The sequence below is a fragment of the Myiozetetes cayanensis genome, unplaced genomic scaffold, assembly GCF_022539395.1.
Source record: "Myiozetetes cayanensis isolate MyiCay16 unplaced genomic scaffold, myiCay2020 scf6-25, whole genome shotgun sequence".
Classification (NCBI taxonomy): domain Eukaryota; kingdom Metazoa; phylum Chordata; class Aves; order Passeriformes; family Tyrannidae; genus Myiozetetes; species Myiozetetes cayanensis.
In genome coordinates this window covers 10,627,246-10,649,014 of record NW_026087853.1, presented here as the reverse complement: position 1 = coordinate 10,649,014, position 21,769 = coordinate 10,627,246, and the positions used below count along the sequence as shown (strand labels likewise).

Genomic DNA, 21,769 nt, shown 5'->3' with positions numbered 1-21,769 from the left:
CTGTCCCGAGGTTACGTCGGCGCGTCGCGCGCCCGGCCGGGCTCGGCGGTCTCTGGTGGGGACGGGATTGGGCGGGGGGCGCCGTCCTCGCTCGTGACGCCCGTTCCGGCGCGATGACGCAGCGCGCAGCGTAGGCTGGCTCCCAAGATGGCGGCGCGCAGGGCGCGGAGGCCGCGCCGCCGCTGAGAGGCCGCGCTCCGGTGCCGCCCCCGCCGCTCCCCGCGGGCCCGCCCGGGCCGGGACACACCGCCGGGGTACGGCCGGAGGGAGCGGGGACCACCGCCGTGGGGAGCGGGGGCCTCCGCGGGTACCGGCGGCGCCGTGCGCGGCGGGCGGGCGGGTCTGGGAGGGGCTGAGCGGAACGCGGCGCTGCCGGGGACGGGGCCGCGCTCGCGGTCGGCGGGGTCGTCCCGGGTGAGGTGGGAAAAAAAGCCGCGATCGCGCTCCGGAGCTCCCCTCCGGATTAATGGGGCGCGTAAATAGGCAGGGAAAGGCTTTCGTTGTTCTCCGCGGGCGGTGCGGTCCGGGCTGGGACCCTGGAGATGGTTCGTTTGGGATGTTTGCGGGTAACGATTTTCATTCCTTCCCGATTCTGTGATCGGAAATGCTCTCGCTGCTTATGGAAGGGGATCTCGTCACTTCGGGCTCTTTCAGTATTAGTTGCTCTTTAAGCTGTTTGGATGTTGGAAACTGAAATAACTCGTAATGAAGAGGAACCGTAGCAGTAGTGAAAAACAGCGCTTCTTCTAGTAAATACGATGGGAATTTGCGGTCGTGGCACGGCGCACTTTTGTTGGTTCTGGAAACAGCTTTTAGTAGCCATTTCTTTTTTTCTTTTTTCTTCTTTTTTTTTTTTTTTTGTGGCAATTTTGATCGGTCTGTGACCGACACCGCGCGTTGTGAAGGTCTTTCCGGAACCACCGTAGGGCAAAACCAAGTTCCTTTATTCTGGAAAAGAGAAACTTTTCGAAGTTGAGCGAGGTGCTGATTGTCGGCATCGGGTTTTTTTGGTTTTTTTTTGGCCGTTCACGTGATCTCTCTTCCGTTTTCAGAAAAGAAACGTCTGGAAGAGCAACAGCTTGATTTTAAAGAGTTTTACGCTTGGGTTTTTCTGTGGCTGTTCTGCACAGAGTGAATATATTGCATCATGTGTTAATCACTATTTGTTATGCAAACTCTTGCAGGTGACTGCAGTAATTTGTGCATAGTGTCTGTAGTTTGTGGAATTGCAGTGAGAGTAGTTTAGTGCCTGAAAGAGATAAAGGCAGCACGTCTTCCTTCTGTCTTTAAATTGAGGCGTGGCTGAACATCGGTCATAATTCAGACACCAGAAAGCTGCTGCAGAGCTTTGTGGTCCGAGTGTTTGTACACAAAGGGCCGGTAAGCACAGGCGGGGGTAGCACACTTGGAGTGTAATCAACTGCCTTGTTTTGGGGGTGATTTTAGATGCTGCCTCACCCTGCAGACCCACACGAGTTGTTGGTTTTTGAAGGAACATTGTACAGATCACTTTACAAAGCTCTCTGCCCAGTGGTTGCTCCTCTTAGCACCAGGGATATCCGTGAGAGCAGGCAGGTATCTAAATGGACATTCAGACTCACCTCACCAGTGGGTTTCCTGTTACCAATAGTGAGTAGATTTTCCCTCAGATATTCAAATCTTGCTGCTACCATCACTGAATTGTTTTTTCTCTATTTTTATGGACAAAGCAGGTGGAAGTTGTTCTACTTAGAAGTAGCAGGTACTGCTTATTATGCATTCGTGAAGTTTCTTTATTAAATAGGGAATAGCAAGGATAACCTATGGCTATTTCTTTGATTGTGTTCGCAGTGTATGGGGAGGATAAGGGCAAGGTTAATTATTAATTGTCTTTGAGCACAAAAAAAGTCCTTTCCAGTGGACAAGGATAAACGTGTCTTCACTCCTCTTTGAATAAGGGGTTGGGGGGGGGGAAGTTTTCTCCATTTTTAACAAAATCCTTTTGTCTTTTCTTAAAGGTCCTGAAGTGACTCTCTGGAGACTCCCTTTTTGAAAACTTAAAAAGCAAGGACAATTCTGTTTTAATAAATGAAGGAGAATAAAGAAAATTCCAGCCCTTCTGTAAACTTGGCAAACCTGGACCATACAAAGCCATGCTGGTACTGGGATAAGAAAGATTTGGCACATACTCCATCCCAGCTAGAAGGGCTTGATCCAGCTACTGAGGCTCGATACCGCAGGGAGGGGGCCAGATTCATATTCGATGTGGGAACACGTTTAGGGCTGTATCCTTTAAACTCATGTTGGTGTGAAATGTTTGTATGAATGGTGGGTTTTCAGAATAAAATGTACAAGAAGTGTCATGTGCTCAGTTAGCTGTTCAACCATTTTTTTAATCATTTATCAACAATACTTTTGTGTTTACTTGCCTTTGGATTGAAAGTTTTGCTGCACAATTTTTATCCGTTCCTTGGATAAACAAGGTTACAACTGAACCATTTTGGCAACAGAGAAGTAAGATGATACAGACTTGCCAATTAAGGATAACTTTTATCAGTTTTGAAACTCAGTGTCTTACTATATTAATCTATGTAACTTCTCAAATTTTGAGAAGTTTTGCACTCATTTTCTATGGATTGTGCATCTCAGGCTTCCAACCTCTGCCAACCCACTCTTGGTTTATGGTGGCTGGTTTTTTGTTCTGTTGATTTGAGATTTACAACTTTGTGTGTGTCAGTAAGTCCTTCCAACTGTCCCACTGTCTCAGAGACAGCCACTTAAATTTTCTGCTTCCTATGTTTTTATGCTTCTTTTAATCTCCTTAGTTCTTTGTTTAATAAGATGTGGTGAAGATTAAATTTTACTCTCCCTAAACAGAAGGTTTTATTTGCATTTGTAGTTGTGAATAGTTAGTGCTTTCCTCCACACCAGCACTTTAATGTGAAGTGATAAATTGTTCTGTTCCTTCATGTACCTACTGCTGGTTTTGACCTTCTCTGGAGCAGGTAGGGTGTAACATGAGGATGACCTTGTGTGGGTCCTTCTGTGGGAGTGCAGACCTCCAGTACATGCATTAGGTGTCAACTGCATCTGAGCTGAATCAGTATTTAACACAGCTTCAAGGGGTTTTGTGGCTTTTTTTTTCCTAAAGCTCCTGTTTTACTTGCAGTGTTTTCTAACTGGTCACTGAACAGCCAATTACTTGAGGTACTTGATAAACCAGAATCCTTCATGTATGTTTGGTTTTAAATTTGTTTTGTGCCCTGTTTGAAAGTCCTTATTCTGCACCACAGACATTATGATACTCTAGCAACTGGAATAATTTATTTCCATCGGTTTTATATGTTTCATTCCTTTAAACAGTTTCCAAGATATGTAAGTATTTAGAATATTGATGATTTAATTCATTGATTGCACTAGGGATGGACTTGGGTACTACTGCTGTCCACCCCTCTGAATGATGGGAAATAAGCATTTTGTCTTTTAATCATTACAGCTTATATAAATACAATTTCTTGCTTGTTTACACATTTCTGTTTACACCTAGAAGCATATTGACATTGCAGTTACCTCTTGATGAGACTATTGTTTGAAAACAAGTAACAGCTATAGTGCTGGCACTTCTGTATTGGATAAAAGGAAAAAAAGAAGTGTAATACCATCTTAAAACTGCTTGACAGACAATGCTGAACCAGGACAAATTGTGCCTTGGGTTTCTGACCTTGAAATGAAATTGTGTTAAATGGACAGTCCTCCAAAATCTGTATTTTTCCTTTGAGAAAGTAAAAGCTTAAATTACCGCTTTATTAAAATTAGAAATTAATATGCTCATTAAGTCTTTCCTGGGAGACTTCTGCGGAACTGTTAATGGAAACTGACAGTGCTTTTACAATGCTACGCTCTATTGCATATCTACGTGTAGACAACTTTTTGAAAGCACTTTCCTTTTTTAGGTGACAGGAGCCTGCTGTCTCTTCTTAGCAGGAAAGGTTGAAGAAACACCTAAGAAGTGTAAAGATATAATTAAAACAGCTCGTAGCTTGCTAAATGATGTACAGTTTGGGCAGTTTGGAGATGACCCAAAGGTAAAAATACTCACGTTGAAATGATTTCATCCTGTTGTAGTCCATCAAAGTGTCATACATTCTTTAGAGCACTGGCTGATTTTCAGTTGTTCTAAATTAAATTAGATGTTCAGCATGCATTTATGTTTCTTCTGGGTAAAGTGATGGGTAACCATGAAAGTAATTCTTAGTAATACAAGTAGCTTTGGGAGCTTACCGGAATAATTGTTTTTATAAAAAGTTTACATTTTATTTAATGTAAATTCTGATGTTACTTTTCAAATTAAAGGAAATCTGAGTAATTTCGGTCAGAGAAAGAAATGCCATCAAGACATAACTCATATTTAACAATCTGAGTGTGATTTTAGGAAGCAATTAATAGCAAATCTTAAATAAGAGAACTAGATTTTAGAAGCATTGAGAAGTTTCCTGTATAGAGTATTGACTTAGCAAAATTATGCGTCTCAGAATTTCCTAATTGTAGATAGCAGAAGTTGCTGAAACTCATGAGAGAAATGTGATGAGAGCGTACATTTTTGTTGAGATTTTGTGTATTCAGCACTTCCCTGCTGTGTCTGATACAGTTTATTCTGCTGTGGAGGAAAAGGAATTTTAAGAACCACATCCCCTGTCCTCACTCAAATAAATGTGAACAAAAGGTATCTTGGTTTAAAATAATATTTTAAATTGGAGAGATTTGTGTTCTTGGAGACAAACCCTAATAAAACAAAAGCAGACAAATGTTGTCTGGAGGTGCTGTGTTGTCATGCTCTACACTAGCGTAAAATATCTATGGGTAAAAGAAGGAATAACATTGTGGTTACCTTGTAACATTCTCTAGGAAGAAGTGATGGTCCTTGAAAGAATCTTACTACAAACAATAAAGTTTGATTTGCAAGTGGAACATCCATACCAGTTTCTTCTCAAGTATGCCAAACAACTCAAAGGTAAAATATTGCAGGCTGAGCAAGTAATGACTGTTATTAATTTTCAGAACTTAATGTACATTAACAGTGCAAGAATGTTCTATTTCAAACTATTTCTCCCTCTTGATTTTATTTCTTAAATTTTTTCTCCTTGTTTTTCAGGAGACAAAAATAAAATTCAAAAACTGGTTCAAATGGCATGGACATTTGTCAATGACAGGTAAGATAGTCTAGGAAGCTTTTTGAAAGTGAAATAGTTACTGTTGCTAACTTTGTTCTGGGATTAGATATTTCTTTGGCAAAAGTTTCTTACTTGTTTTCTGCTTGTTATATGTGTTCTTGGTCATGTTCATCAATTTTCTTGCCATCATTACCATGATAGTTCCATTGAGCACAGAACCTGGAATGAGTATAGAAGTAGACTATTAAGTCTTCTGCAATTTTGTGGTAATGATTTAGTGCTGCATTAAAAAAAAAAAAAAAAGTGAATGTTTGAAAGGGCCAAAGCAAATTCTAGATCTTCAGGATAGAAGCTGGCATCTTGCCCAGTCTTTGATATCTTTCTCATTCTGAGAAAAAGAAGTCATTTCTCAATTCCATCATGTTGATCAATGTATTTTTAATGTGGTGTTTTGGTAATAGTGAAGTAGCCATTAAATTCAGTAAGGAATACAGTTCTTAGCACTAATTTACAATTTCTTGAATAATGAATTTTTAATACAAGGACTACAGTTCAATTAGTAGGAGTCTGTATAGAAGCACTTCTCATGTGTCCTATTGAAAAATACCCAACCAAAACAACTCAACACTCTTTAGCTTTAACAAAAACTATTCGAGAGATAACCTTTACAGCTTGATCTGAAATTTGCATTGCGCTTGACAAGTTGTTTTACAAGTTCATGTTGGCTGTTCTGTGGGTTTGTTTGGTTTTTTTAGTGTTTGTTTACATTTTATTGACAAACATTGTGAAAATAAAATCCAGTGTGGGTAGCATTCTTTTGCCATTGCAATGCAGTGACAGCACACAGTTGTGTAGGAATGAACATGAACACTATATTTAATGAACACTACAGGTGAGACTGTAGCTGCCCATACTTGGAATATAATGCTGCCTTTTCCCTCTTTTTCCATATAGTGTTATGTTTTGTGGTTTTAAACCCCGAACTTGTTCTTGTGCATTGTATTGCTTCTGTAGGCATATTCCCTCATATTATCTGTGTAAAATTAACTTGTTTCATGATGGGAGTAGCACAGAAAGAGTTTAGTTTTGTAAACTCTTCTCTTTAATAAGGTTCTCAATGCCCAAGACGTTAAAAGTGTGTTGGGGATTTTATACCCTGTTAATTGTAGCTGTTGTACATTAAAGTCTTGTACTTTGACATTTGGGTAATCTTCAGGGTTGTCTTTTGTTTTGGTTTATTTCACATTCCAGTCTCTGCACTACCCTGTCGCTGCAGTGGGAACCTGAGATCATAGCTGTTGCAGTTATGTACTTAGCAGGACGTTTGTGTAAATTTGAAATACAAGAATGGACGTCAAAACCAATGTACAGACGATGGTGGGAGCAGTTTGTCCAAGATGTTCCTGTTGATGTTTTGGAAGGTATGAAAACCATTTACCACAAACAGAGTATTTCATTTAACTGTGTGACTTAGGTCACAAGTAAATGCAACTTGCTTTTTATCTAGGTTTTAGTCTAAATAATTATGTGTTGAGTGTGTAACTCAGATAGTATGTGCTATGCCTTAACCAGGTTTTAAATTGAAGTTACTAGACTGGCTTAATCTAGAAGCATATTTACTCACCATGATTAGTCTTCTGGTCAATATTTGCTTTACAGCTTGGTTAGTTTATAAATTGTTCTGGTGTGTTTTCAATTTTTTAATGATTCCCTTCTCCCCATTTTAAATGTGGTTCAACAAACACTGGAACCAATGGAGCCTGGTTTCCAGTGATTTTCTCATTGATAATTGACCTCTGGCTGAATTATACTAGGTTAGGGGTTTTTTTGTGGCATTCCATGACTGAGGGACAGATTATGGGGGATGAATTCAGATAGGGGATGAATTATGGATCTTTTTCATCAATACAGCTATCTTAAACTTGTCCTCTTGAGTGAGAGAACGACAGGAAGTTCATAAAACAAAGCAAGACCTTTCTTGACTCTGTTTAGGAAATTTGGGTCATGTGGCGACTCGTTTGTCTTCATTAAAGTTTTTATGGACTTAGAAGTGTCAGATTAAGCATGCTTTAGTACCATGAATTGCTTTAGAAATATTCTTTAAAAATTTGTGGTTGTCACAATCTGGCATTGTGTTCTAACAAATTAGAACACTATGTGTTGCTGTTCAGGTGCTTTAGCCTTTGTTGCTCTTAGAACTCAGGTGAATACCTTACAGTTCTGATTTCTTAAATGGTTACTTGCCTTGGCTTTATTGCAGCTTTTTTCAAAATTCCTTCAGTTTATCTTAGATGCATCCTCCTCTGAATCCTTGCCAAAGAAGGTTGTAGAATGAGAATTTCTGCGGTTTCTGTTATGGCAATAGTGAATGCTTATGGAAAGAGCTCATTTGACTCTTTTTTGGGAAGGTTTTCTTTTCTTGAGTGCTGTTCTTGCACCTGGTTATCAGTTGGTCCTACATGTTTTCTTGCAGACCTTTAGCTCCTAACGTGTTGAAACAAGATATTTGGTACTAGTCCTTTACTTAGTGTCCTGGAACTTTTTTGACTGGCCTAACTAGATTTGTATTTTTTAGCATAAAATCTTCTTTCACTCCCTTTCTTGCTGTATTACAATATTGTTAACATGGTTACCTGGCTCTCCAGGCACACAATAATGATATACAATGTATTTATACCAAGACACTATGCTTTTCTGGAAGGTGTGCATATACATCTACATATTGTCAGCATAGGCAGAAGAAACTCAGAAATGCAAGTATAAACTGAAAATTAGTCTGTTTTAAAAAAGTCAAATCTGTGTTTATTGTAACAGTGACTAATATTTGCAATGAGTTTTTCCAGGGCTGATGTCCAGTAAAAAGCATAGTTGATAATTGTGTGTTAAATTTACACTTGTACGTTAAAATGGTATAATACTTTGGATTTCTTTTTTCTTTATTATTAAGATATCTGTCATCAGATCCTGGATCTATACTCACAAGGAAAACAGCAAATGCCTCATCATACTCCTCACCAGTTGCAGCAGCCACCATCCCTTCAATCTACACCCCAGGCACCAACAGTACAGCAGTCCCAGCAGTCCCAGAGTTCAGAGCAATCACAGACTCAGCAGCAGAAAGAGTCGCAACAGTCAGCACAGCAACAGCAGCAGCAGCAGCAGCAAACACAAGCACAGCAGTCTAAAAAGCCCTCTCCCCAGTCAAGTCCTCCTAGACAGACTAAAAGACCAGCAGTAAGTTGAACTTTAACTTTCTGATACCCACTTGATTTAAAGGCCACAGTGTACAGCAGACTTGTGTTCACTTAAAGAATGAGCCTGGTAATTGATTTTATATGGTAGATTTTCATTGGTTATATGGCAAGTATGTTAATGCAGAACAGTCTTCACAGTTTTGGCATATCACATTCTTATTTCACTTGAGGCAAAACCAGTGGAGAAAATTTTTAACTCAACATGAGCTATTAAAGGTTCTCAGTGTTTGTGGTTCTGTGCTATCAAACTCCCTCTTTTCTCTGTTAAGCAGGCTTGGTTTAGGGAAGGTGTCTTGTGCCACTACTGAATGTAGAGATGTGCATAATGATGATGAAGACACTAATTGACTCTTTGATTGCAAATTTTAAGAGAACAGTGGCCTCTAAAATAAAAGTATTTCAAAATTCATGAAAACAGTCTTTCAAAATAATCTAATAACAGTAGAAACCTAAATATTCATCATACATTAAAGTCTCACTTTGTCCATACTATCACTTCATAATTGAAAATGAGAACGTACATTAGCAGTTGGATAGTATCACAAGTACTCTGAGAGCTCTTCCACAGTCGTCAAGTTCAAGTTCACCTTTCAGACTTTAATCTACACTTTTTGTGGGTTTGAGTTTTTTTCACTTTAAAGTTATCCAAAGAAAGAGTGAAAGTGTTACCCAAATCTTCTTGCATGTACTTAGCAAGAGGAGTGCCTTCAGAAGTAAAATCTTTGGAACAAGTCTATTTAGGAAGTAAATTTTGTACAGCTTTTACAGCTTTTACTCTAACTTGTAATTAATGCAAGCCCAAACTAGAGAACAGACATTGGGGGGAAAAAAATCAAACCAACCTAAAAACCAAATAAAACAAAAAATCGTGAGGAAGCAGCAAATGCTCGAATGAAATGGATTTGGAAGAGCGCAGCATCTTCATGATAGCAGCTTCTAAAAAAAGGCAAAAATGTAGCTCTGTGAAATGTTGGTCTTGTAATTGCAAAATATAGCCTACTACAGGAAAACACCTGCACTGAAATTTTTAGTTGTTCACTGAACTTTAGTACTGTGCAGGATAGAAGGCTGATAACGTGTTAATTAGCTTGAAAATTGTGAGAGCTCTTTATAGGTACTATGTATTTCTTTTCATGCTTTAATGCCATCAGCACAGATTCTGTTTTGAGTTGTTGGACCTCTAGGGCAGGGAACTCTCTTGGCACATCAGAAACTAGTAATAACAGTTTGGTTTTTTCAATGTGCATCCATTGGATGTTGTTATGAATGCTTGTTCATTCATGTAAAGGCCTTTACAGTACTACTGATTTTGCCCCATCCCACGTGCTAATGAACTACCTCATGGAAAAAAGTAATGCCTTTTGCATGAATAGTATCTGTTGTTCTTTAACAATCAGCTCTGGTCAAGCCATCAGAGAAACATACCTTTTCTTGAAATTAATTTGAGGCCTATCACCTAATAATTAAGGAAGTAAATACCAGAGATAAAAAGTTAAATCCTGGTACACTGTAGTCATCCAAAACAAATAAAAAGCAAAGGGTGAGTCAACAGGAGTTTTGTAGGAATACAGCACAAACAGCCTAAATTTGAGAAAAGCAGATGCAGTGATCTGAAATTGTTCTTTTTCCAGAAAGCAGTCTGGGAGAACAAGATGTGTGGTGTTTGAAGGATTTACTTGGTGCTTCTAAAATGTTCTTCAGTTAGATGTACCACAAACCTTACTTAAAATCTCCTTCTATAAATAGGGCTTTGCATGACATCTTTGGTTTGTGCAGAACAGAAATACACTTTGTTCCTGGAGGCCAGATTTTCAATTTACATGAACTCTTATAACTCTGTTACCTTCTACTGAGCCAAGATACTTTCAAGCAGCTGAGGCATTGGCCCATGACTTACGGACCCACACCAGATGTCTAAAGCATCTGCACATCCTCTGCATCTCTAGTGGTGAAGAGTGCTCAAGTTTTCAGTTGATTTCACTAAAAATATACTGTGAATCATTAGATGTAAATAGTTCATTTAGTTGGATTAAACTAGAAATTGGGAACAATTTTAATGCACTAGAAATAGCAATGAAAGAACAGCTCCATTGTGGTTTGAATTGAACTGAAAGTATTAAATACCCTTCAGAGTGCTAATAAATAAGGTTGATTTTTGTTATTTATTATGACCCTGGGATGTTCTGGCTGGGCAAATACAAACTACAATACAGTAGAAGGACCAGATAAATGCTCATCTCTATTTTAGCAGCTGCCATTATTAGAGAAGTGATTTAAATGTTTATAAATTTTGGGCTTGTTGCCGCTTGATTCTTTTTTTTTCTTTAGCATAAATACAGTTTAGACTGATGTTTGCTTTTCTGTCACACGAGTTATTTGGCTCCAGTTGCTTGTTCCATTCCAATGGTGTACCTCAATGATGTTATTTTTGGAACATTGTTCCATATTAGCAAATACACAGTAATTTAATTGCTTGTCACCTGATCAACTGATTTCACAGAATGAGTGATTTTTGGAAAAGGTCCAATAAGTAGTGGAGATTTGCTTCTGTTTGAAAGTGCAGGAAGAGCTGATGTTTGTGTGCAGTTTTACAGACAAGGAATTAATTTAGTGCTAGAAAGTCAAGAAAAGACCACCCAAGCAAAATGAAGGCAGCAGGTGAGTTTGTGAGAGTCACCAAGAAAAAAAGTATGTGTATTTGAAATAAGAAGATAAATATTATTGTCCTTAAAAAGTAGGAAAGCAGCTGGAAGGTGTCTGAAAAATTGAAATGACTTTCAAAGGAATATAAAAAAGAGGTTGCCTCAAGCAGGCAAAAATTGGACAGCAAATATTTTGAGAATACCTATCAGAATTAAGGAAAATTTGTTGTTCAAGTTGGATTGAAATGTATGTCCGTTCTTGCTGTGGAAAGTGAAAGGAATAGAGCAACAGTTCATGAAGGTAAAGCTAACAGAGGTAAATAGTCCCTTAAAAAAACCTTTTCATTTAAAAGGCAAAGAAGCTGTGTACCATTCCCCTCTGACCTTTATCATTAATTTTAAATACATCTGTACTTAAAATTTTGGTTTTCTACTTTTCTCTGAGACCATTAAGTTGTCATCTCAGTGGGACTGTGTAATCTGTAAAGATTTTTCTTACTCCATTATCTGAGATTCTTTTAAAAAACTGCAATACACCAACAACCAAACAAACAAGAAAAAACCCAATCAAAAACTTGTGATTGGAAGGATGATGTGAGATTTTGAGGGTTTTGCTCAGAGTGCATACATTTTTTTTGCTGGCGTAACATTTGGCTTTTATACAACGCTTTCCATCTGAAGGCTTCTGAGATGTTCTAAGCTGTGCAACACTTTCACTGCCCCCCTGTCCTGGTAAATAAAGCATAAAGGCCTGAAGTGATTTTGGCAAAGGTTGAGTGACAGGTCAAAGCAGAACCGGGAATACAGGCCAGGTCTCTGTGTTTTCAGCTCAGTGAGCAGTGTACTGGACCATGGCGGATGTGCAGTGGATGATAAGTACATTAAATGAGATGCAATACTCCATGGTGAGAACAGCAGAAAATGCTGTCTCTAAAATACCTGCTATTTTTCCAGTCTTTTCATTTTGCCAGTTAAGCTGGGCTTTGCCAGTGTGATTTGACTTTGTTCGGTGTTTGTCTTGCATCTGTCTAAAGACACCATAGAATCATTTAGGTTGGAAAAGAGCTTTAAGATCATTGACTCTAACTGTTAATGCTGCAGTGTCAAGTCCACCAACAAACTATTTCCCCAAGTGTCACATCTGTATGTCTTTAGTACCTTCAGGGATGGTGACTCAACCACAATACCTGACCACCCTTTCCGTGATGAAATTTTGCCTAATATCCAATCTAAACCATTCTTGGCACAACTTGAGTCTGTTTTCTCTTGCTTTTTTACCTGGGAGAAGAGACTGATTGTAATGGTCCTATTTTAACCTTTTTTTTTCCCCTCCCCCAAACAGGCTGTATCTCCAAAAGAAGAAACAAAGGCAGCAGGTAAATATTAGTATTCTATTCATATTGCTTCCATTTTGCTGTTTAAACCAGAATAAGTCATTTGCTGACATGCACTTTGTTTGCTTACAGGCTTGGCAATTCTAAACTATTTTGATCCTGATAATGAATCTTTAAATATATACTTTAAATATATTTTTTAGAAGTTCCTAGCTGCAGAACATGAAAAAATTGAGTATAACTGTGCCCCAAGGGTCTCTTAATACAGTCTTAATTCAGTCAACTTCTTCTGACGTCTGTTTCAACTAGTTACAAGTTAAACGTTTTGGGCTAGAAAACATGTACTTGCTTGTCTTCAGTTACATTCTGTTATTGGGTAGTTTGTCTCTAGTTAAAGTTGTTTGAAGTGGTGGGCCTGGGTTCTTTTGGAAGACTTGTATGTGATACTTGATACCACGTTATTTATACAAATATGTTGATTTTAGTTTTCTTTATTAAACATACCTACTATATAGGGTTTCCACTGTACTTTTGTATAGTGTAATATGATGTGATAATCATTAGTATGAGACCAGAGTTGAAATTTGGAAAATATTGCAGAGCAATAACCAATTAGGAACTGACAAATGTTTTTTAGAACCACCGCCACCATCTAAAATTCCTAAAATTGAAACTTCACATCCACCAATACCTCCTGCACATCCCCCTCCAGGTAAGCTTTTATTTTCTTAAACATGTTTACTCCTGCTAATTGTGTTGCTTTTCATTCGGGTCATGGTAGGTAACAGTGTGGGGGCAGGGGATTGTTGCCTTGATTAGTCAGCTTGGCAAGTTATATTATAAATTCAACAAGCTCTAGAGGGAATTTCATGTTACTAGCACAGGCTTTTCCAGACAGAAGTAAAAATCTTATGGTGGAAACAAGACTATTATACTGGGTGGACAAGGGCAAAACAAAGCTGCAACTCTTTAAGTACCTAGAAGACTAAAACTAATTGTCAATAGCAGGCAAAAAGAGACTTGTAATCTCAAAAGGAAGGCAGATGCCATATTAGATTACCAAATGGGCTTCGAGCTGTCCTATAGAAGTCCTCTGTGCATCTGTATTCCTATACATCTGTAGTACAGGAGTTCTGCAAGGTGTGTCACTTCTAAAAAATACAAGGGATATGTTCTTTGCTGCACATCAGAAGAGGACTTTTATCTGCCAGAGAACATTAACACTGCACACATGCCTTATGTTTGCAAAATAAACTGTACTGTTGTAAAAATGTGCTTCCAGCGCCTTGATGCATTAGCTGTCCTTCCAGTGACCCTGAAATATGACATAAATATTTTACAGACCACAGTCCATAATGTAACTGTAAGATGACAGCTCTGAACAGGGAAGTACAAGAGAGAAAAGGAGAGCTCTGAAATATAGTAGGACTATTTTTCCCAGTTGTTAAAATCTAATGAAGAATGAAGGGTTTTTTTCTAAATATCATGTTCTTTATTCCTTCAGTTGTTTAATCTTGAATGCACATCTTGCATCCAGAATGGTTCTGAAAATAAGCAAATGGGGAAATTACTGCCTGCTGTAATTTAAGAGCTAGAAGCCATTGAAATCATAGGTAGCACAGCCAGCATACCCACCTTGCATGGTTTGATTTATGTCTATCCTAGGGGACGATTTTGCTGTTAAAATTATGACTGCTTAGATAAGGTAAAACCTATTTAAGCAGGTAATGGATTTATTTCCCTTGTTACCTAAAATTTTTCTCTTTGAATTTGTTTCTACAAGTATATAATTGTATAAGCATTGAAACATTTTCAGAATAGTCTTTAATGAGCAACTCTGTGGAAAAATCAGGTGAAAGCCAAGAATGCATATTGACAAAATGAACAGAAGTACTAGGAGGTGGCTTTATCTCAAATTTTGTTTCACAGTGACAGTTTAGTATGCCACTGGAAACGACTGCCCTATATCTGCTTCTAAATAACTTCTCTTATTGAACAATGTTTTAGATGCTTATGTATGAGCAAGATGGATGTTTTGTTGGCCATTTTAATACTGACTCTGACCATACAGAGAGGTTGCTATTAGGTCAGTCATCCTAGAGGTATTATTTACTTTATAGGGTCTGCATTAGGAGGGGAAAAGATTCTTATGTAAAGAGAAGACAGCTTAAAACATGTCCTTTCCAGAAGTGGCCAAGTAAATTAATTCTGTAAAATGCTGACCTTTCTATGAACTTGTCCAGAGTGTCAGGTGCTGAGTTCCCTGAAACTAATCAGAGGAACAAAGCTGATAAGATTTTATGTCCTTCTTACCCTCTAGTTTTCTTTTTTCCTTTCTTTTGGTAAACAGGTTTAGAACTGAGTGTTAAAGACTTGAGACTTTGGTCTGTGTTCTCAAATAGTATTTCCCAATACGGGAGGCAGGTGAAGTGCAGAGGGTAATCCCAGGACACCTCCTGGACTATCACAGGGGTAGAAAGGAGGTCTGGACTAAAGAAGATGGAAGCACTGACCAAAAGAGTTTTGGTACCTTGGATCCCATGACTTTTTAAATTCACTAGTTGTGATTCTGTCCATCCAGTCTGCTAATTCTGCTAATTGTACAACAATATTTAAATTACAAAAAAATAAGAAGAAGAATGGAAACTGAATTTAACTATTAGAATGGGAAAAGCTGACCTTGAAGCTTTGTTGGGCAGCTTAGTTGGTTTTCAGTGACCTAAGAAAGTCTGACTGGATACCGTGTGGCATTCAGAGACATAAAGAATTGAGTTCTCTTTTGCTATGTTAACTGGAAGGAAAATACAAAGTATTCAGAAGCTGTTATTGCGACTATCCTTCAAAAAAATAAATGAAATTTTCTTTTCCAGAGCGCAAGCCTCCTTTGACAACTGCAGTTTCAATGGGAGAACCAGAGCAATCTACTACTGTGGACTCAGTAGATATGCCAAAGGTCCAGATTCCTCCCCCTGCTCATCCTGCCCCAGTACATCAACCTCCACCTCTGCCACATCGTCCCCCGCCCCCACCCCCCACCAGTTATATTACAGGGATGTCTACTACAAATTCTTACATGTCAGGGGAGGGTTATCAAAGTCTTCAGTCAATGATGAAAACAGAAGGACCAACATACGGAGCTTTACCACCGGCCTATGGACCACCAGCTCATCTACCATATCATCCTCATGTCTATCCTCCCAACCCTCCACCACCAGTTCCACCTCCACCCCCTGCTTCTTTCCCCCCACCCAATATTCCACCTCCTACTCCTGGATATCCTCCTCCACCTACATACAATCCTAATTTCCCACCTCCAAGACTGCCTCCAACTCATGCAGTACCACCTCATCCACCTCCAGGGCTGGGAATGCCACCAGCTAGTTACCCCCCGCCTACTGTTCCCCCAGGTGGACAGCCACCTGTCCCACCTCCAATTCCACCACCTGGTATGCCACCTGTAGCAGGACTGGGACGTGCTACATGGATGAGATAGCATGAGGTAATTTGCACGAAATACCTTTATGTTGACTAGGCAGGAGTAGCTAGCCAAAACCTACATTGTAAAGATGAAGAGGAGGGTAATCTGTATAATTTAGATGAAGAAATGAGAGTAAATGAAAATTTAGCTGATCTGTTTGCAGTATTGTTTATGGTGAGTTATATAGGCTTCTAGATTTTAATCAGCTTTGCAGTATCTATTCTAACTTTATACATTTGACTTAAGTTTAAATTGTCTTGACTTATTCCAGCACTGGATTACTTTGTACTAGCAAAACCAGCCATATTGGCTCAATTATATCAGTAAGAAGAAAATTTCCTTCTAGAAATCAGTGCCTATTTTTGAGTATCAAAATAGCCAGATACCATGATATGTGATCTGTAACAAGAAACTTCATTTTTAGTAATAATTAAAACAACACGATGTCAAGCATGAAAGCTGCTTTATTTAAGGGAGATTCTGAATGCTAGCTGACTGGAATAATTTTGAGGTGTTTGCCTTGCTGATAGTTTTGGTTTGGAATGTACTGGTATCTTAAAATATTGTATGTTTACACCTATTTGCAAATTCCTGTACATAATATATATATTTTCTAAGTGTGAAAGTCTGAATGTAACAGCCTACTGTGATGTTCATCATAGTTATAAATGGGACTACTTTGTTCACTCTACCCAAATAAAATTGGTTCTGAATTTAGTGGATTTCCAGATTTTTCATATTAGTTCAGAATTCACAACTATGGTACTTCCTGCAAGATATTTCAGCAGTGGTCTCCCAAGTCTTATTCATCAGTTTATTTAAAAAGAATGTATTTTATTTTATTCAGCTAGAAGTATACACTATCACAATCAATCTCTTACTTCATTTTTACTAAAATATTTCAAATGAATGTTTTACACACATTATCAAAAAAATCTGTACTATTACTTTCCCTCCCCAAAAAAGCCAGAGTGGTTCAATAATAGGTAAAAACGCGTGCTAAGGTCTAAAGAATTTTGCTATATACACAACAGCAGGTGCTAACTTTTCCAGTTCTTTGTAATTCATATACAGAAAATATAGCAGGGCTGTAAGATCACAGGTTTAACAGAAATCAAACTTTAAACTGATTTCTAAAGCAGCACAAATAGACTTTCCCCACATTATGAAAAATATACAATTTTATCACTTTACAGTCATGCACTTTGAAAAAAGATCAGTAGTACTCTTCCCCCACAGTTTCTAGAAAGATAAAAGGTCACTTTAACACTGATTTAATATCTAATATTTGGATAAAAATGTGCCATTCTCAAACAAGGTTGTGCTCGGCAGTCTTATCAAGGTGCAAAGAGCCAACTGAAGCTGGTTACACTGCAGCATTTCAGGAACTGTCAGGGAAATGCCGCTTACTTCAGTCACTCCAACAAAATTCAAGGATGTGATTTTACTTTCTTTAAGCAAGCAAAGTCCTTTTGTAAACAGTGGATGCTTTCTTTGCCAGAGGATTGCAGAACCCAGGGCTTCAATCTTGAGGAAATTATCTTGGGCTGTTGCGCCAGATATATCAATTTAATGGCCACCATTTCAAGGGATGCTTCCCTCCAACTTAATGTACAAAGCTCCTCAGGTAGTTTTCACTGGAGACTTAGCACATAGATTAGTGAATTTAAATATGCATATAAAATACCTTTTTAGACAGCTGAAAATTCAGCACCCAAGTCATCCCGTAAAGTCATTGAGCATCATTTTACCCCAGGAAGACACTTTATAGCTCAAATGGAGCTAAGTATGATGAGTAGCAAGCCTAAAAACCTCCGAACAGTAACACCCCAAGGTACAGCACTGTTGTGTTCTTCTGTAAATTCAATTATGCACATCTTACACTGAAGATGATGCTGCCAAATAGAATCTTAGAAAGTCCGTGGGCAGTACCCTAAGTGTATAAAGGTTGTTCAGCTGAACTGCTGGCTACCCTGCAAACTGGCTCTTCAGGATTACAGAATTGACCTCAATTGCAGCACTGTTTCTCTTGTAGGTGAGATCTGCAGGTAGAACAAAACAAGCTTTGCTTGAAGTCTTTGAATAGACTTTGAGAGAAATTTGATAGAAGGAAATATTTGAATGGGAATTACATAGCTGGTGAGACCAGTAATCTGATTAATGTAGCTCTTGTTGAGAGGACCTTCTAGCCTAACATACCCCTTAAATAGCAAGCATGTCATCAATACAGTTAACTCTCTTCAAGTGCTTGGCAACATTTGTGTTGCTTTAGTTAAAACTCACTGACATAAATTAACCTTGTTCCAAATATACTTAAATTCTCTGCTTAATCCAGTGATTAGATGCCACAAAAATAAAAATGGGCTTTCAAGCAGATAGATTAAAGTAACCCTCTGTTTGACATTAGATGTTAAGGAAAAATGATGCCTCTGTTTTGCATCACCTTTTCTGGTATGGAAATCTCAAGGTACACATTGTACAGCAGGAAGACAAGCAATCATCAAAGGTGACTAGAAACTGGAGGTCAAAACAAAAAGTGAAGAGGAGGAAATCCAGAATCCTCTAAAGTTGCTGTGCCTTAAGGAGACAGTCAGACTCTAGAATGGATTTTTCCAGACTCCATGGGATGTAAATACTATTAGACTGAGAGCTAGCTAGCTCAGTGTTCACTGACTGAGCAATAGTAAGAACTAACCTACTGGTGGGTGTGTGAGTGAGAATATGTGCTTGTGTTTTGGGGGTGGTTCTTGGTTGGTTGTTTTTAAATAACCTACTCAACTGTCACATTTTTATTTCTGCAATGAATAATGAAGTGGTTCTTACTCTTATGGGTTACTGTGTATTTCGGTTGTATTCCTTCTCTGTTTTTTCTACTGGTTACAGGTTTCGGCTCTGACACTGCAAATTCTTCACCCAGGCAGCTAGTTTATTGTACACCATGGGACCAATTACCTTTCATAAGCTGCAGCATGGGCTCCTTGGTATTGTATCGGTGCTCCTTGTTATACAATACCACAAGTCAAGAACTCAACTGGTAGAACAAATTAATTTAAGAGGAAGAACCTGTCCAGCTAATTCAACTGTCTGTAGCTGTGACTGATTCTTACAGAGAATAAAGGGAAAGAAATGGTGTTTGAGGTCATTACATCTTCAAAATAATCACTAAAATCAATGCAACTTTTGAAGAGGAGGCTTTGATCTTTTCACATGCCTGTCTTTAAAATTATGTTACAGAAATGAGTACTAATAACGAAGCCCCGCTTCCTTGGACTATTGGGAAAGGACATCTAATGAAATACAGGGACAGCTGCTGTGACAACTTGGAAAAGGAGGGAGTCAAATTCTTACAACTACACAGGCAGCTACTCCACAATAGCAAAATATAAGTCCCATTGTTTTATATACAACCATTTGAAGAAGGAAAAACTCATTTGTTTTGGTTCGTTAATAAAAATAAAGCTTGAATGGCAGGAAGCAGTCTCACCTGACAGCCCGTGTTTATGGAGTTTTTATTCAGCTCTGCAAGGTTGTTGTTTGGTTACCTTACACAGGAACCAGTATAGGTGAGAGATCCAGCAAGAACATTAAAAAAACCCACCCAAATCTTCCTGATGTGAAAGATGAGCTGCTCTTGAAGATCCTGTGAAAGCCATAAGCACTGCTAGGATGGCAGTTTCTGCTGAATTACTTTGTAGTGAAAGCTTTACAGGAAAAGTGTTGCCATATTTGTAGGGAATACTGGTGTGTGGCTAAGTGACTTCATTCACATAACGACTGCAGAAATCTCGTGTCATTTGTTCATGAAAAATAGTTCATTAACAGCTGATACGGAGTCTCAAGCCTTTCTGTACTCTTGTGTGATGAGCACCACCATACAAAGTATGGTGGTACAAGTGTTTTTAGCTTGCCACTCAAACGTTTTACACAGAGCCTTGTAAAAACAGTTGCATGTCATTCTTCAAAATAAGGACCTCCAAAATAAGTGTTAGCAGCTCACGAACTTGGCAGGCAGTCAGCCAATGAATTTGACTTGCATTTTCCTTGGAAGGTGCTGCCTGGAGCCACTAACCCAGCTATGAATCACTGACAAGTGGGTGGACAGGAGCAGTACAAACGGTGACTTCTCCGCAGGTTAAGGGTTCTTCTTGTTCCTCTTAAAAATTCTCTGGGGTTAGTTAATTCTACAAACAGACCATTACAACAAAGCAGGTTTGGACTACAATACAAATGATGCAAGTCTGGCATTATTGGATGGTTACCCATTGAACAGTAGTTCCAGAGCACCACAGCCTGGAAATCAGGCCTTTAGCTGCCATATTTACACTATTGTTACAAAAAAAAAGCTGGGAGAAAAAAAAAAAAAAAAGAAAAGGAAACCCTGAAAAAAAACTCAACCCCAAATCCCAAAGAACAGGCAGCCAGAAACACTGAGCTCTGCCTCTTTAGTCTTCACAGAATCCATCACTTCCAGTCACCAGGATGGTGTTCCTACAAGGGACCCTTGAACTGGTTTCCTGACAGATGTTGCCTGATGGAGGGTTTGGAGCTCGCAGCATCACCCAGCTTTCGCCAGACAACCTGTAAGAAAAAATAAAGTCATGGGGGAAAGAAGACAGGAATTAAAAAACCCAAATAACAAAGCCTCTGAGGAATTGCAGTATTTTTTTAATTGCAGTTGAAGCCAAAACCAGCCCTTTCCTGGAGCTGGGCTGCAATTCTCAGCAGGGACACTGGATGGCATCTGTGCACCAGTTTCCAACGAAAAAAACCATTTGATGCATTTTTCTAATTAGTCCCTCTTGAAATTAGAACCGTTTTTGCCTGGGGTAATAGTATAAAACAAATACACTAGATTCAGAAGTTAAGTTCAATGGTAGGTCAACCCTGCCATGCTCACAGAAAAGATGCTACCGTGAACAGAAAAGATAATGAAAAAGATAATGATTAAAATTATATACACATGACTTTCTAAAAACATACATTTTATCCCTCTAGGGCCACTGGGGTAAGGGAGACTATTTAAAAAAAAAACAAACTGCAAACACTGCCTTGAATCTACATAAAATGAATATTTAAAGAAAAAACAGCTGATGAGAGACAAATAGAAATGAGTCAATTTGGGAGGATGAAGTTATGGTATTTTACCTTTCTCCTAGCATAGCTATAAGGGACTGTGGCATCAATATCCTAACAAGCAGGCCCTCATTTATTCTGGTCTTGGCTTTGCTTATAGGGATCCAGCAACCAAAGTGAAGCACCTCAGCCCTTGCCAAGGATGCTTGCAGGATTTAGCTCTGCAAGATGCACTTGTGTTCTTCACACCCTCCTTTTAGGGTTGAGGTGCATTTCAGAATTTAAAACAGAGCATGAGGCTGCTCTCAACTGCCAGGAGGCACTAAATGATGCCACTTGGGCTGACCTCCAAAGTGGACTTCAAAAAAAGAAGGCTCGTAAGCATCATCCTCCCTGCTGTGGGCGGTCAAACAGCACATCCCCAGCTGTAGGTGCCGTGCAGCTCAGGCTGTGCTCTAGCAGAAATCCCAAACTCTTTGTTCAAAGCCAGAGCGTGGCCAAGGTGCTTTGAGGCTGGAGGCAATGCCACGACAGCAGACACCGCAGAGCAGTGGTTTGGTACAAATGCTCACCATACAGGATGTGGCCAGCTCAGTTAACAGTGTGGTTGCCCCAAACACTGGCAGTGCTAATAGCACCCCACATATCATAAGGCATAAACTGCTTCAAACAAGAAAATTCTCCCTCTGATGTTATCTTATGGTTTAGGCTCAAACCCATTCAAGCTGTGCAGCTTTAAAGATGGCAATCAATTTCTGCTCGGCCCAAACCACATCACTAAGGGCACAGGTGGAGACAACTGCTAACAGGATTCTCCTAAGCCAGGGAGAGCCCCTTG

General features: G+C 39.0%; 2 protein-coding genes across 3 annotated transcripts in view; one reads left to right on the top strand and one right to left on the bottom strand.

The window, feature by feature from the left end:
* The first annotated feature begins 130 nt into the window (after positions 1 to 130).
* Positions 131 to 19,346, top strand: CCNK (cyclin K). Of its 2 annotated transcripts, none has more exons than XM_050337268.1 (11): positions 131 to 254; positions 1,998 to 2,264; positions 3,273 to 3,354; positions 3,933 to 4,064; positions 4,885 to 4,990; positions 5,132 to 5,189; positions 6,402 to 6,571; positions 8,098 to 8,384; positions 12,389 to 12,422; positions 13,018 to 13,092; positions 15,251 to 16,575. In XM_050337268.1, the coding sequence occupies exons 2-11, from the start codon at positions 2,068 to 2,070 to the stop codon at positions 15,871 to 15,873; spliced, it is 1,764 nt and encodes a 587-aa protein (XP_050193225.1). In that variant the 5' UTR covers positions 131 to 254; positions 1,998 to 2,067; the 3' UTR covers positions 15,874 to 16,575. The 2 variants fall into 2 exon arrangements, with proteins under 2 accessions (XP_050193225.1, XP_050193226.1); XM_050337269.1 differs by lacking the exon at positions 131 to 254 and adding an exon at positions 18,742 to 19,346 and having other exon boundaries at positions 15,251 to 15,879.
* Positions 16,659 to 21,769, bottom strand: part of CCDC85C (coiled-coil domain containing 85C) — a 109,486-nt gene continuing 104,375 nt past the window's right edge. The window contains 1 exon segment of the mRNA XM_050337271.1: positions 16,659 to 20,436. Coding sequence (XP_050193228.1) covers positions 20,347 to 20,436 — 90 coding nt within the window. The 3' untranslated portion in view covers positions 16,659 to 20,346.